The 17328-nt window shown below is 36.7% G+C and overlaps 1 protein-coding gene across 2 annotated transcripts in view; it reads right to left on the reverse strand.

Annotated features, from left to right (window-relative positions):
• ATP9B (ATPase phospholipid transporting 9B (putative)) overlaps positions 1-17328 on the reverse strand; it is a 527294-nt gene that overhangs the window by 41445 nt on the left and 468521 nt on the right. For both annotated transcript variants that reach the window (XM_036766185.1, XM_036766193.1), the window contains exons 24-25: positions 16367-16522; positions 16065-16129 (exon numbers count right to left, since the gene is read on the reverse strand). In XM_036766185.1, the coding sequence (XP_036622080.1) occupies positions 16065-16129; positions 16367-16522 (221 nt within the window). The remainder of the gene's footprint in view (positions 1-16064; positions 16130-16366; positions 16523-17328) is intronic.

Genomic DNA, 17328 nt, shown 5'->3' on the forward strand with positions numbered 1-17328 from the left:
GGTTTTTTTTTTAAGTTCATCATCTCAAAGATGCACAAGGTGTCTGGGAATGATTATATTGTATACTGAGGTCCTTGGAAGAAAGGTATTACAGAAACTCCAAGTATAATTAATAGTATTATGTAAAATCGGTGCTATTTTAAAAAATCTGTAATGTAATAAGTATTACAAAGTTTTAAGCAATGGCAAAGCACAAAAAAGTTAAAATAGCAGAAAACCTGTTCCTTCTTGTAACTTAAAAGATTTCTGCCCTTGGTTTTACACTATTTGAAGTATTTCTACAGACAGGAAGGTACTAAATGGACTACAAAAATTTATGTTAACTTGGAAAAATTCTACTGAAATATTTAACCAACATATGCTACCATCTATATACCATTTGTCCCTATTCTTTCATTACATTCAAGGTTTGAGATGAGGGCAAATTTTAAAGCAAAATTCATAAAACAGAAGTTGAAATGAACAGGCCTCATGCCCCCAGAGCAGAAATGGGAAAAGAGGGAAAACTAAAAAAAAAAAGATTGCTGGAATGTGGGGTGACATGAGGGCTATACAATTCACCTATGTCACAGAATACATGACCTAGCACAAACAAACATATGTATAGAACACACAGTCTACTAAGGGTAAAGAAGGTTGGTAATATAAGCAGGAGTCTAATAGTAATTTGAAGAAGCAATGCAGGACGCTGAGATTCTGGGGATAATAACAGGCAGACAAACAAATGAATCGATGGCCAGATTTTATAAAATGAGCAAGGATAGGAATTATCACCAATCCAGATAAATACAGACTTTCAAGTATTTCCCTACATAGGTCATGTAGTAAGAGAAACAAATATTCAATATTCACCTAATTTGGAGTGTTCATGTCCATTTATAAACAACTCAAACCTTACTTGCAGCAGGGAAGTAAGCTGCTCCCCTCTATACATGGGGCACTCTTGAAGCATATGCAAAAGAGATATTTCCAGATACAGGAAGGAATGTTGGAAATACAGGGAGGCAGAAACAGAATGCCAAACTACATTGGGCACTTGGTCAAAGACCTGTTCATTTATGTGCCTGTTACAGGGAATCTCATGTACTGAGGAACCAGTCTAAACAGAATCACTGAAATGGTCAAAGAGCTATGAATCTGTGGATCTTTCTCTTGTCAGTACTATAGAGATCAACAGAGCAAGGAAGTAGTCCAGACTTATCCCTCTACTGGTACTGGGAGTTATGTGGGCTGTATAGGTCCCAAGCAAGATGGAACTCACCAGAAGTGAGGGTTGCTTGATGAAAAGGAAGGAAAATTTTCCTTTTTGGGGGCAGGTGGGGTGGAGCAGGGGAAGCAGGTGTATAGGTAGTTAAGTAAAAGCTGTCCTATAGCCAAGGTACTGTTAGCTGGAATGCTTGCAGGGTAGCTCGGGGCCTTTTTTGGGTAAACAAAATGAGCCAACCAGATTATATTTTTACAGTTTCCTTCAGCAAGGGGTCCAGGACAGAGATTTTATGACAAACATGAGCCTGACATTGATGTTTCCTGGATTTTCCTAGGTAGAAGTATGAGCCAGAGAGACTGTGAGAAATAGCTTGAAATGAACTTGGGTCCACTGTGTCAGGGCTAATGGGTTATATACCAATATGGTTTTGATGAATTGCAAAAATGTGTTATGAAATAACCCTAACAGAACTAAGTCAAGGTAAATCCATTTCAGTTAATAGGTTAAAAGTACTAGGTTAGAAGGGAGAGAAAGAAAACAGATGTATAATGGGCAAGCAGATTTTAAAGTGAGGGAGGATTTATTTAGATTTTAGTTAAACTAGAGCTTGATTTAAAACATTTAAAAACAATAGGGATCCTAAAGACTGGTGCTTGAAGATTAAATTTGAATGGAAGGGCCTGACCTCAAGCAGGAGTCTTGGATTAAGGCAGTCCTGCACAACCTGCAGTGGGCAGGCTGCTTATGGCCCATGAAGCAAGCTCCATACCAAAGGATTTTGGTGGCCCCTGAAAAATGCAGAGGAAAACATCCTCTATATTTTTTGCGGGGCTGAAATCCTTTGGCTTGCTCACATGGGCCGCAGGTTGTGCAGGACTGGATTAGGGCCAAAGTTTACAACAAAGCAAGACTCTAACTACAACAAACTTCACTCAGTGGCCCAGAGGCTTGCTCCACAGGACTTCCACATGAAATGAAACTAAACATAAGACAAAATACCAAATAGGAGAATCTGTCAGCCCAACACAAGTCAATCGTGTGATGAGGCAGCTGAAAAAGCTAGTAAGATCTTGGGCTACAAGAAGAGAGGAAGAAAAAAAAAAGGAGAGGAAGAACTTCCAGGAATGTAAGTTGCTTGACAACAGAATTATTCTGTTTTTTTTTTTCCTTTTTGGTCTTTGTATCCCCCGTGCCTAAAATAAAGCCTAGCACGTGGTATGAACTTAATATATGCTTGTTGAGTGATTAACTGATTGAAGGAGGTGATAATCCCACCATATTCTGTCTTGGTTGTATTACATATGGAATATAATGTTCCATTTTGAGCAAGCCTCCCAAATCACCTCTCCCCCTCTCTTCTGAGGACCTTGCCTCTTATTAACACTGAGAAAAAATTCAATGTGAGCTTCCTTTTTGTCTAATCTCTTGATATTAAAACCCCCTGATATCACATCCTATTCCCTGCTTCAATCCTCCAATATTACAAAGGGGGGGACCCTCTATGCTGAGGCCACAAATATGTACCCTGGATTGAATCTCTTCCCATCTTCTCTAACAGATCACATCTACAATCATTCATCATGACTCATTTGGTTCTTGTCCTTTTGACATCAATAATAAAAATAACAGCTAATATTTATATAGAGCTTACTGTGTATTAGATACTGTGCTAAGTGCTTTGTTATTATTATGTCATTTAATTCTCACAACCACCTTAGATGTTATTATTATCCCCATTTTATAGGTGAGTAAACTGTGGCAGACAGAGCTTAAGTGACTTGTCCAGGGTCACAATCTGGTAAGTGTCTGTGGAATTCTGGTCTTTTTCACTCCAGGCTGAGTGCTCTACCCAACTATCTTCCATCCTTAAAACAGCCTTTATTAGAGGTTACCACCCCCTCAAGATAGCATTCTATATCTCTCCTTCCTTTCTGACTTAGCTATTTACAAGACTGCCCCCTCCTCTCCATTTACTCCCCTCTCACTCACTCAGCCCTTTGTAATCTTGCTTCTGACCTTAACACTTAATTGAAATTGTTCTCTCCAAAAGTACCGATTATCACATAAAAAAAGTTTTTATTGATTTTGTACATCATCGGAATTTCCCCTATCACCTCCTCTCCCTCCCAGAGAGTTATCTCATAAGATAAATAGTATTCTGTCCTCATTACATTCATCATTTCTTGTAGCATAGTAACATTCCTTTACATACATGTATCACAATTTGTTTAACTGACCCACTGATGGGCATCTACTTTGTTTCCTATTCTTTGCTATCACAAAAAGTGATCTAAAAATATTTTGGTGTATATGGGTGCCTTCTTCTTATCAATGGCCTCCTTGGGGTAAAAAAAGCTCAGTAATGGGAAACTCTGAGTCAAAGGGTATGGACATCTTAGTCACTTTATGTGAACAATTCTAAACTGCTTTGCAAAATAATTGTATTGATTCATCGTTCCACTAGCAATTTACTAGTGTGTCTATTTTTCCACATCCCATCCAATACTCAATATTCCCATTCCCCTCCCCCCCACCCCATCTCTGCCATTTACCAGGGCATGAGGTGAAACCTCTGGGTTGTTTGGATTTACACTTCTTTTATTAATAGTAATTTGGAACATTCTTTCATATAGTTGGATAATAGTTTACAATTCTTATTTTGAGAACCGTTTATACCCTTTGACCACTTATATGTCTGGGAATGGCTTTATATACATACATACACATATTTATAGCTACATGCATATATACACACATAGATGTCTATATATGTGCATATATAGATGTATATTGTTCCTAATTGTGGATAACAAATCCTTATCAGAGAAAAGTGATATTAAGATTTTTCCCCCATTCATCCACTTCTTTTCTTATCATAGGTGCATTAATTTCCTGCAAGAGCTTTTCAGTTTCATGCAATCAAAGCTGTCTATTTTATCTTTGGTAACTGCCTCTATCTTTTGTTTGGGTAAGAATACATCTCCTACCCATTGCTTTGAGAGTTGTATGGTCTACTTCTCTTTTAATATTTTATAGTACATGTATAGTGCACTACAGTCTAAGCTGTTGGTACAAGCTTAATTCCTGCTAGACTGCTTTTTAGATTTCCCAGAAACTGTTTTTAAATCAAAAAAGGAGTTCTTTCCTGAGTAATTTGTGGTTTCTGGTTTATTGAGTTCCACTGTTTCTACACTGATCTACCTTTAAATTTTTTAACCAGTACTAGATGGCTTTAATGACTGCTGATTTGTAATAAAGTTTGAGGTTGGAAAGTGCTATTTCCCATTCATTCCCATCTCCTTGCATTTTTTTCCTGGATATTCTAGACCTTTCATTTTTCCAAATGAATTTTATTATTATTACATTGAGTTCTACAAAGTGTCACCTTAATAATGTGACTGATAAAGCATTAAAAGTATAATTTAACAGGGGCAGGGCCATGGCAGCTGGAAAGCAGGGACTTGCTTAAGCTCTCCCCCAAATCCCTCCAAACACCTGTAAAAATGGCTCTGAACAAATTCTAGAGCTGCAGAACCCACGAAATAGCAGAGAAAAGCAGGTCTCCAGGCCAGGACAGCCTGGATGGTCACCGGGAAGGGTCTATCGCATGGTGCTGGGAGCAGGGCACAGCCCAGCGTGGGTGGCACCAGGGCAGACCAGACCAGGAGTTAGCCTGGAGTGGGCCTTAGGGCCATGAATCATTGAGCTGTGGCAGTTACCAGATTTCTCAACCCACAAACGCCAAAGACCATGGAGCAGGTTAGTGGGAAAACTGCTAGACTGGGTTGGAAAGTGGTCTGGTCCCAGCCCTGGGGGTGGCGGAGGTGCTGGGACGGTGGGGGCAGCAGGAAGCTCCTGTGGCTGCTTCCAGAACTCTAAGCGTCAGGTGCTTCCCGAGTCCCTGGCTCACATGGTGGGAGGAGTCAAGCTGCAGATCAGAGTGGGAGGCCAGGGCTTGCTTTGCCCTGCATGGATCTAGGTTGCAATCCTGGTTGGTGGTTCTTGGGGGAGGAGGAGCGCTGGTGTGGCAGGGCTTGAGGTGACAGTGGAGTAGAAGTAGCTCTGAAAACAGCAGTGCAGCCCCTAAAGCTTGGGACAAAGTACTCTCTACACTACAAGCAGTCATACCCTGACAAAAAGCTCAAAGGTCAATTAGTTGACTGGACACATGGCCAGGCAGTGAGAAAGGATGCAGACACATACTCTAGAATCTTTTTTTGATGACAAAGAAGATCAAAACATACAGCCAAAAGAAGTCAACAAAGTCAAAGAGCCTACATCAAAAGCCTCCAAGAAAAATATGAATTGGCCTCAGGCCATGGAAGAGCTCAAAAAAGGATTCGGAAAAGCAAGTAAGAGAAGTAGAGGAAATATTGGGAAGAGAAATGAGAAGGATGCGAGAAAACCATGAAAAACAAGTCAAAGACTTGCTAAAGGAGACCCCAAAAAATACTGGAGAAAACAACACCTAAAAAAATAGACTAACTCAAAAAGCAAAAGAGCTCCAAAAAGTCAATGAGGAGAAGAACGCCTTAAAAGGCAGAATTAGCAAAATGAAAAAGGAGGTCCAAAAGATCACTGAAGAAAATACTACCTTAAAATTTAGATTGGAGCAAGTGGAAGCTAGTGACTTGATGAGAAATCAAGATATTATAAAACAGAACCAAAGGAATGAAAAAGTGGAAGACAATGTGAAATATCTCATTGGAAAAACCACTGACCTGGAAAATAGATCCAGGAGAGATAATTTAAAAATTATTGGACTACCTGAAAGCCATGATCAAAAATAGAGCCTAGACATCATCTTTCAAGAAATTATCAAGGAAAACTGCCCTGATATTCTAGAGCCACAGGGTAAAATAGAAATTGAAAGAATCCACCAATGGCCTCCTGAAAAAGATCTCAAAAAGAAAACTCCTAGGAATATTGTTGCCAAATTCCAGAGTTCCCAGGTCAAGGAGAAAATATTGCAAGTAGCCAGAAAGAAACAATTTGAGTATTGTGGAAACACATTAAGATTAACACAAGATCTGGCAGCTTCTACATTAAGGAACTGAAGGGCTTGGAATATGATATTCCAGAGGTCAAAGGAGCTAGGATTAAAACCAAGAATCACCTACCCAGCAAAACTGAGTATAATGTTCCAAAGCAAAATATGGATTTTCAATAAAATAGAAGACTTTCAAGCTTTCTCAGTGAAAAGATCAGAGCTGAATAGAAAATCTGACTTTCAAACAAAAGAATCAAGAGAAGCATGAAAAGGTAAACAAGAAGGAGAAATCATAAGGGACTTACTAAAGTTGAACTGTTTTGTTTACATTCCTGCATGGAAAGATGATGTGTGTAATTCATAAGACCTTTCTCAGTATTAGGGGAGTTGAAGGAGATATACATATATATAGACAGAGGGCACAGGGTGAGTTGTATATGAAGTGATGATATCTAAAAAAAATAAAATCAAATTAAGGGATGAGAGAGGAATATATTGAGAGAGAGAGAGAGAGAAAGGGAGAGATAAAATGGGGTAAATTATCTCACATAGAAGTGGCAAGAAAAAGCAGTTCTGTTGGAAGGGAAGGGGGGCAGGTGAGGGGGAATGAGTGAATCTTGCTCTCAACGGATTGGACCTGAGGAGGGAATGACATACACACTCAACTGGGTATCTTACCCCACAGGAAAGATGGAGGAAGGAGATAAAAAGGGGGGATGATAGAAGGGAGGGCAGATGGGGGAGGAGGTAATCAAAAGCAAACACTTTTGAAAAGGGACAGGGTCAAGGGAGAACACTGAATAAGGGGGGACAGGATAGGATGGAGGGAAATATAGTCTTTCACAACATGAGTATTGTGGAAGTGTTTTACATAATGATACATGTGTGGCCTATTTGGAATTGCTTGCCCTCTTAGGGAGTGTGGGTGGGAAGGAAAGAGGGGAGAGAATTTGGAACTCAAAGTCTTAAAACCAGAAGCTCAAAAGAAAAAGTTGTTTTTGCATGCAACTGAGAAATAAGATACACAGGGAATGGGGCATAGAAATCTATCCTGCCCTACCAGAAAGTAAGGGGAAAAGGGATGGGGGTGGTGGTGGAGTGAGGCGACAGAAGGGAGGGCTGACTGGGGAACAGCGCAATCAGAATATATGCCATCTCGGAGTAGGGGGTAAGGTAGAAATGGGGAGAAAATTTGTAACTCAAAATCCTGTGGAAATCAATATTGAAAATTAAAATATTAAATAAATAATAAAATTCTAAAAAGGAATAAAAGTATAATTTAACTTTGGTAGTACCATCATTTTTATTATATTGGCATGGCCTAAGCATGAGCAATGAATATTCCTCCAGTCATTTAACGTTGTTCTTTATATCTTTAAGGAACACTCTGTAATTGAATCTATACAAATATTTGTGTGCTTTTTCAAATTGAACCCTAGATACTTTATTCATTTTGTAGTTAGTTACATGGAATGGGATTTCTTAGATATATCTTGGATTTTGCTATTATTATAAAGAAATGCAATTGATTTTTGAAGGTTTACTTTGTAGACTGCATTTTTGTTGCAGCTATTGTCTCATTTAGTGTCTGATGATTCCCTAGGATTTTTTAAGTAAGCCATCACATCATCAGCAAATTAGGATAGTTTTAGATCTTCTTTACATATCATTATGTCTTTAATTTCCATCTCTTGTTTTAGGCTAGAAATGCTGGCATCTTCAGAACTATTTAAGAAAAGAGTGGGGAAAGAGAGCAGCCTTTCTTTATTTCTGTATTTACTGGAAAAAGTTCTGGTATATCTTCATTCCATATGAGGATTGCTTTTAGTTTTAGATTAATACTTTTGACTTTTTTTTTAAAAGGTGTTTCTACGCCTAGCCTTTGCATCCCTGGTATAAATCTAACTTGGTCATGGCGAATGATTTACTGGATGAATCATTATATTCTATCTGACAGGATTTTGTTTAACATTTTTCAAGAAATGGTAATTAATGATATTGGCCTGTTGTTTTCTTGCTGTGTTTTATCTTTTCCTGGTTTAGATAACAAGAGTATATTTGTCTTGTAAAAGGAATTGGTAGGGTGCTTTCTCAATTTTTGATTATAATTTATGTAATATAGGTACTAATTATTCTTTAAAATTTTGATGGAATTCTGTTAACTCACCAGGATCAGGGTTGAGTTTTCCTCTCCCTTTATATTTAGTTCAATTTCCTTTTCTGGAGACTGGATTATTTAAGACTCCTGTTAGTTTGGATTTTTATATTTTGAAGGTATTCCTATATTTTGTTTGTGTTCTCAGGTTCAGTAGCATATAACTATGCATAATAGGTTCTGATTATTCTATGTCTTCTGGTTTTGTTGTGATTTCACCTTATTTGTTATTTTATTGTTATGATGTTTTGTCCTCTTTAATTATACTGACTACAGGTTAACCAAATGTATTAGTCCTTTCAAAGAGGTCAGCTTTTAGTTTTATTTATCATTTCTACAGTTTTTCTTTTTGGCTGCTATTTTATCTATTTATCCTCTAATTTTTTAACGTAGTCAATTTGTTGCTTATTATGGGTTCATTTATTCCTTCGCTTTCTAATTTTTTATATACATATTTAGTTCATTAATCCTTTCTTTTTCTATTTTGCTAATGCAGAGATATTATTTTCCTCTTAGGATTGCTTTAGTTACCTCCCAGAAAGTTTAGTATGTTGATTCATTATCAATTAATTTCTTTCATGTAATCATTACTTCTACGATTTATTCTTTGGCTCTCTCATCATCTAGGATTTCATTTTTAAGCTCCATTTGGATGTGTTTCTGTGTACATGTACTCCTTGGACTACTTACAATTTTTGTTATATTATGGATTGTTTGTTTTTTTTTTTTTTTGGAGAGGGGGAAGGCAGGGCAATTGGGGTTAAGGGAATTGCCCAAGGTCACATGGCTAGTGTGTCAAGTGTGTGAGGCCACATTTGAACTCAGATCCTCCTGATTCCAGGGCCAATGCTCTGCTCCCTGAGCAACCTAGCTGCCCCTCTACTATGGATTGTAAAGGATGTCTTATTTGACTTACAAAGTATTTACTCTAGTATTTGTTTTTTTTTAAAGATTTGTTAGCAATATCTCTGTACCTTAATACATGGTCAGTTTTTGTAAAACTTCCATGTGGCGTTGAGAAATATATGTATCTTTAGCAGTTCCATTTGGAAGACATCATAAATCTATACTCCTTTTATAGCTCTAGTTTTTTTTTCTAGTAATTTGCTGTCCTTTAATTTTCCCTTCTGTTTGTCTTTGTTAGATTTATACAAAACTTAGGGAGACAAATCACTTCTCTGTTAACCTATGCCTTGCAGTTCAGTTAATGTCTCCTTTATGAATTTAGATGCTAAGATTTTTGGAGCATATAAGTTTAATATTTATTTTGGTTCTTCTATGATTCCTTTCAGCATAGTGTAGTTTTCTTCTTCATCCCTTAAAAGGTTTTGAATGTTTGCCTTTGCTTTGTCTGACTGCAAAATTCTAACCCCTATTTTTTGGATTCATCTGCCTTAGAGTAAATATTTTTCCAGCCCTTCAGTTTTATTCTGTGTATGTCTTTGGTTTTTTTTTTTTAAAGGTATGTTTCTTGTAAACAACAGATTGTGGGATTTTTTTCCAGGGGTATCCTGGCACCAAATCAAAATGACTCACAAGAGCCACTTGTTAAATTTCCAATGTGATCATTTATACCTCAGAAATTGGTGAATGCTACAAATCAGAGCTTGATTTATTGTTTTGTTGACTGACTAGACTTAAAGTAGTAGGAAAAATGTTAATAGTGCAGATTAAATTTAAAGGTGTCTCATGAACAGTTTTTTCCCCTGGTGAGCTGGTTGTTAAAAATTTGTCATCACAATCTTGGGTTTTATTTTCTTATCCACTTTGTCATTCATTTTTGTTTTATTAAATTGTTGAACACATTCCCATTTAAAGGTATGAATGAGTATATTTTCCTCCATTTGTCTCTGATTTTTTTTTTCAAAATTAAGACTTTTCTCCACTCTTCTGCTGTAAACACAGTACTATGTCTCTTATTTCAACATATTCTACTTTAAGACAACTCTATACACTGACTCTCTTCCTTTCACAAACTCTTCTGACCCCTCTATTTGTTGCCCCTTTCCTTAACTTTGGAGTTTTGCTTAACTTTCTTGCTTTTATCTACTTATTTCGTTCTTAATCTCTCAGTTAAGCAGTCAAGTAAACTCTCCTTTTTTCTCCTCTTCTTCAACTTATTTTGTTACTAGTATTTCAAATTTAATTATCTTTGCCTTAAAAAAAGATTTCTTTGTCTCATTCTCTTCAATATTTATCTTCTCTTACTAGTCTAGATATTTTTTTCTTTGGTTCATGGCCCTTATACTTATATAGTCCTTTATTCTCTATGTTGTTCATGGAATTAAAACTTCTGAGGTACCTATTTTGGGCTCTCTCTTCTAATTACGTTCTGTCATTGCCTTGTAACTCTTCCTCCTTGGCTCCACCCCCTTTTTTGTTGTTGTGCCTCATTCTTAGGAAAATACCAATTCCCTGTGGGTGATAGAATATTGCCCCATGGTAGGAATCTTCCTGTGCCCCTCAGTGTGTAGTTTCTTTGCTTTCCCTTTGGTTATTCACACACACACACACACACACACACACACACACAACATTTACTTTGAAATCTCCTCACTTGGGTTCATGGTCTCCCATTCTTTAGGGTGTCATTTGTCCCTAGTCACTCTGATTCTCCATCTCCTGAAGCAGATGACTGGTCTCTTTAAGTACCAAATCTTTACAGATTATTTTCTCTGTAGCATCTCCATCTCTATTTAATAGAATATCTCTCTTCTCTAATGGGAATATCCATCAGTAGTATCCCCCTTCTACCCCTGAAACAAGATTTCCCACTTTCTTTCCAGCTTCTTCAGCAACTAAAGTTATTTTCTTAAAGCATAGGTCTGATGATTCCCCCCACCTTCCCCATTCAATAAACTCCATTGGTTCCCTATCACCCCCAGGATCAAAGATAAAATTCTCTGTTTGGCATTCAAAGTCTTTCAAAACCTAGCTCCTTCCTACCTTTCCAGTCTTCTTACATCTTACTCCCTAACCATATAAACTTTGATCCAGTGACCCTTCTCATTCTTTAATTAACTCTTACAAAAAACACTGATTCACTTGTGGAGGGATACTATGTTTTAGGTGTGTTTTGATACCATCATATCTATTTGATTACTGTTTTCACCCTTGCCTCCCTGCGCATATTTAGAAAGAAATCTCTTACTGGTCTCTCCGTTATTATTTTGTTGTATTGTCCTTGATTGTCGTATATTTGTCTTTCTTATATATCTTTTATCTGGGATATATAAAAGGCACATAATTTCTTCAGGTATGATTTTCTTTCTTGGAATCCTTTGAATGCCACCCATCTGCAACTTTTAATTGAATGCCCATCTGTTTCCATTAATAGTTAGGCTCAGGATTTTAGGGTATGTCACCTTGGGTGGCTTCTCAGCTCCTTTGCGCTTTGGCACATTTTATTCCTTTTTTGTGGTTTCTGGTGGGTATGGAATAGTCTTGTGCATTCAAATTATCTTTTCTTTATATTTGAAGGTCTTTCTCCTGGTTGCTTGCAGTTTTTGTTACCTGAATTGTTAAATTTAATCACTATGTATACTTAAGTTGCTGGTGATCTGTGGTTTTTTTTTTTGGGGGGGGGGGAGGATTTTTTCTGCAAAGTTTTCTTGTATTATTTTCTGCATTATGTTGTCCAGGCTTTTTGACTGGACATGTTCTTCTGGAAAATCTATAACTTCTATGCATCTTGTCTTTGTGATCCATAGATTTTACTTGTGTGAAGATCATGTTTTTTCCCCATGTTACTGCTTTTTTATTTCTCTTCTTTCAGATTATCCCTTACTCCTATGCAGTTGCATTTCCAGTTATTCTTTGTTTCTTTGGTTAGACTTGCCAGTATGGATTCAAGTTTTTCAATTCTGCTAATTAATTTTCCTCTGCAGGCCATAAATTCTTCCTTCATAATTCTTATTTTTCTTTTAAACCATTCAAAAGCATATTATTTTGGTTCCATGCTCTCAAGGAAATCCAAATGGTCCTCTGCCTCAGCAAATGCTGATTCATTTGCTTTTGTCTTGCAATATTTACTCATATTTGCCTGGATTCTTTTACCTAATCTGGAGGCTGTATTTTCTTCTGATATGTTTTCTGTTGATTTACCTACTTATGCTCAAGTTTTTAAATTGAGTTTGCTTCCTCGTGAGAGCTTTAGTAATTTCAGCCTTTTTTTCCCCTTCTTATCACTCACTTTTTGACTCCTTCCCCTTTGCTGTCAGTTTTCCTGGGCGAAGGACCTTAAAGCTGCTTCAGCCACTTCCCATGATGGCAATTCACATTTCATAGTCCTTAGTCTCTGTCCCAAATGACATTTGGAGGCAGGAAGAGCAAGCTGCTGGGCTCTTTCTTTCAGGCTTAGTACAGTGTAACACACATACATATGCCCTGCCTCAGTTCTTTCTGTTCCTCTATGTCCTTGATGAGCTCTGTAGAAGCACTAAGCAGTACCACATTGTTGTCTCAGCTAAAGCAAGCTTCTGTTTTTTGTTTTTTTTTTTTTGTCCTGAGGTGGAAAGGGTGGATAGTGTTGAGTTGTTACAAAATTGTAGGTTGCTTTTGCTGTCCAGCTGCCAGAGTGCAGTGGGCAGTGGAGGACAGGGTGCTGAGTGAGAGAGTTAGGGGTTAGAGATTAGCCTTGTCTATCATTGGTTGACTGAAGTTACCTCATCAAGGTTCTTAGTGTCCTAAATTGTGGAGACAGCAGAAATTGCTTTGTGTCTTATGCATGATTCCCATTTTTGGCAAGGTATGACGAAATTGTAAAGATCAGTGAAAATGTCTGGTGCTCCATCTTGCTGCTCAAGTGACCAAGATGCCACACCAACTATGTCTTAATTGATGAATCTGATGGTCTTTTCTCAGTTTCTCTGCTGCACTTGATGCTGATGACAACTCTCTCCCTCCTCCTGGATATTGTCCTTAGTGGCTTTCTTCTAAAAGATGCTCTTTGGGCTCTTCTCTTGCCTTTCTGATGACTTCTCTAATTTCTATTGCTAACTCATCATCTATATCCACATACCTAATTGTGCTTGTTTCCCAAGGTTCTGCTCTAAGCCTTTTCCCCATCTCTCATTACCTCCCATGGTTTTCACTATCACCTCTATGTGGATGACCCATACACACAGGTACACAGTATGTATACATACATACACATATACAAATATAGGTGTATACACATACATATATCCAGCACTAGTCTCTAGGAACTATTTTATTCTTTGAACTCATATTCCTAGTGCCTAGCACTTTGCCTGGAACAAAGGGGTGATGAATATCACTTGCTTATGTCAAATGATTGCTGATTGATAGATTTATGAAGGACACTGATAAGATGGAGAATTTTCAAAGAAGATCACCTAGGAAGGTGAAGGCCCTTGACTTCATTCATATGAGTTTAAAAGAGTTGGAAATTTTAAGGTTGGAGAAAAGAAGGCACAGAGGGAGACATGACAGTAGTCTTCAACTATCTGTAGGCTGTACAGGGAATTGGGATTAGCCTTGTTCTCTTTGGCCCCCAAAGTCAGTGGTTCAGTCAACAAGCATGTATTAAGCACATACTATGTGTCAGGCACTACGCAAAAAAGAACCAGGCACAATGAGTAGAAGTGACAGCAAGGAAGATGTGAGTTCAGAAGATGAAAAACTTCTTGACAACTAAGAGCTATCCAAAAGTGAAATTTGCTGCCCAAGGAAGTATTGTCTTCCTCTTTATGTCTTTAAGCAAAGGTTGGATGACTAATGATTTGGGATACCAAAGAGGCAATTCCTGTGCAGGTATATGGCTTATAATGTTCTTTCCAACTTTGAGAGTCTATAATTTTGATATATAAGAAGACACAGTAGTTAAAGTTGCAGTCAAAAGGGAAAGCTGAAGAATACTATTAGCAACTAGCATGGACTCTTGTGAATACTAACTAGTGGCATGGAAGTAATTAATACCCCCCAAAACAATGGCACAATGTGATCAGGGTTGCTTTTTGGCTATGAAATAGCACAGTAAGTCATTTAGAATGCTTGTTTAGAGGCATCATGGTACAGGGAAAAACAGCTGGATTTAGAGTCAGTGTTCCTGGGTTAAATTCTGCCTTTGCCACTTAATGTCTATGTGACCTTGGGCAAGTCAACTTTTCTGGACCTCAGTTTTCTCATTTGCAAAATGAGAGAGTTGGATTATATGACCTTAAAGGTCCCTTACAACTCTAAATCTATGTTACTAAGAAATAGCAGCAAGGAATATAATAGTATAAATTATTAACATGTTTTTATTTTGTTAATACTAATGGCTACTGAAATTATAATCACTTCTTCTGTTTTACTCAAATTACATAGCCCAAACTAGGCACTATTTCTTATTTGAGTCTCAATTTTAGCACTTAAGTTGTTTTTTAAATGGGAGGTGGAAAAAGGCAAGTAGGAATGAAGCTCAGACCAGCATTTAGAGAACAGTCTAGTATTAATAATTTAAAATTAAATTTAAAAGAACTTGTAAATTATATTTAAAAGAACTTGTTATAGCTTAAGTGTATGTTTCCCATGATGAATCTCTAGCTCATTAATTTTACTTCATATACTTTAAGAATTAATTTAATAAATGGATTCATTAATTAAATTACAAATGAGGATTCATTTGAAAGACTGAAGATATAAGCTATATAATTTTCAATGTTGCAAAGAATCTGTAGTGAAAATTATTTAAAGTCAGACTGCAATATCAAATTTCAACTGCCAATTTTAACCTTTTAACCCTTCTCATCTAATCTTTTGATGAGATGTTAACACTGAACTAGTGTCTGCCGAGTCTCTGCTGGTATTTTGGGATCTATGTAGGTCTATAATTCTATTTTGTCTAACAACTGATTCAGAGATCAATGGTGAGAGCTCAAAAATAGAAATCTGTGTTTATTCCATGGTTTAGTCCAACAGTTATATAAGTCAATTCCCTGATAAAATTGGAAAGAATGAGGAAAGCAGAATCAGCCCCACCTAAAAAAATTAAATTTCTGCTCAGTAAAGTGGGACAAAACAAGATGAGTCATAATTTATTTTTACGTATATCATATTTTGTAATGCAATATTTCAAAAGTTCTCAGAATAGATACCTAGAGAACTATGATGTATGCTCAGCAAAAGACAAAAGCAATGCACATGTGATTATTGGTGTATGTTTTGTCATCTGTTATGTCACATCCAATTTTAAAGAAATATCCCACATCTTTATTTTCTTTGTTTCTTTGTTGATATTTTATCACCTCAACCCAGTCATGAGTAAACAATACTCCAGCAGAGTAGCGTACTTTGCTAAGGGTCATGCAGCTGTAAGACCTGTCTTTCTTTAACTTACTATTGATGACAATGTCTTCATTGGCCCCACCCCTTTGGCTCTTCCCCTTTTCATTATGCCACAGGACCCTTTTAAAAAATCTCAGCTCCGTCACAGTTCCTGACACAAATTACGGCTTCCCCATGAAAACAGAAAATCTAATGAGAAAATTTAACAGTGCACTGGCAAGGAGAACAAATGTACAGGTGTCATCTTGAAGTTCACTCAAGCAAAATATTAGTTTTTCACATTGGTATTATTCATTCGGAACATTAACCATTCTGAAAACGTATGAGGAATTAATCAGAAACAACACTATATTTTCCCCCCAAAAACAAAGTTCTCCCATAAAAGATATTACTAAATACTGTAAATACTGGATTTAACTTACCCTACCATTAGGAATCCCTGGTACAAAGGAACAGATGCAAAATAGAAGACTGAAGAAAACACAGCCTTAAAGAGAGAACACAATAAATAATATAAAGAAAACAACAACTGAGTTTTCAATAAATCACATTTACATTTTTCTTCATGCAGGTTTCTCAGAGTGCCTTATTATTAAAATCTAATTAAAATCCAATAAAGTAAAATAAAATGGAACAATAAAGTACTCTACAGTAACACTTATAATCCTTTTTAAATGCCATAGCCCTCTGTGGGTACACTGAAAACAAAAAAAGGTTTAAATACCTGCATAGTGGAAATAATAAGGCCTCTGTGCATGACAAATTGACCAAGTGCTGCTGATCTTTTGTAGCTGTTTCGGCCATGTACCATTAGCAATCTGCCAATGTGTTTAAACTGTGTGATAGAAAAATCTGCTGCCAGAGAAGCTTGCTTTCCTTCCTTAAACAAAAACAAAAGCACGTCCTTTTAAAATACGATATAACTTAGAAATATTACATTTCAAAAAACACAACTCACATGTAAAAATTGCAATGTTTTGAAATACATTTTCAGTATACAAATACATATTTCATATATGTATGGTTAAAGACAGAGCGGAGCTTATAAATCATGTAGTGCAGTTCTCTGATTTAACACACGATAACACTCAATGATATATTTCTTGAATATATGTGTGTCTATAGGTGCTTTATGAATAATTTGGACATACATAGCCAAAATATTTGGATAGCCCAAGCATACTTAATGTTCATGCTAAAAGGAACCTCTCTTGTGTATATCTTAAGAGTTTAGTTACAGGAATCTCCAAATATTAAAGATTTCTAGTGATCTAAGGAAAGATATGGGCTTATATAAGATTACTTTTCCAAAATTCTAAATTATCACTTGTTGTAGGAGATGTGGGAAAAGGAAACCAAGAATGAAACTCTAGTTAGAGTACCTAGAACCAGAAAAAAACTGGAGGGCAAAACAAAACCAACAAAATAATCCCCCCTCAAATTCCACAACTAATACCAAATGCATGTGATAATCAACATTGTATGTTAATCTCTACCACTGTGAATGAATATAAATTTAAAAGGTGAGGGGAGTCTGGTCCCAACCCTGACTTTGGCTGTAGTCACAGGATATAATCACAGATGATGTTACCTCATGTGTTAACAAGATTTTAACACCCTTCTACCCCCTTATGAAGTATAAATATACACAAACAATAGAGATATAATATCAGTAATTAGAAAAAA

Source organism: Trichosurus vulpecula, chromosome 1 (genome assembly GCF_011100635.1).
Source record: "Trichosurus vulpecula isolate mTriVul1 chromosome 1, mTriVul1.pri, whole genome shotgun sequence".
Lineage (NCBI taxonomy): Eukaryota > Metazoa > Chordata > Mammalia > Diprotodontia > Phalangeridae > Trichosurus > Trichosurus vulpecula.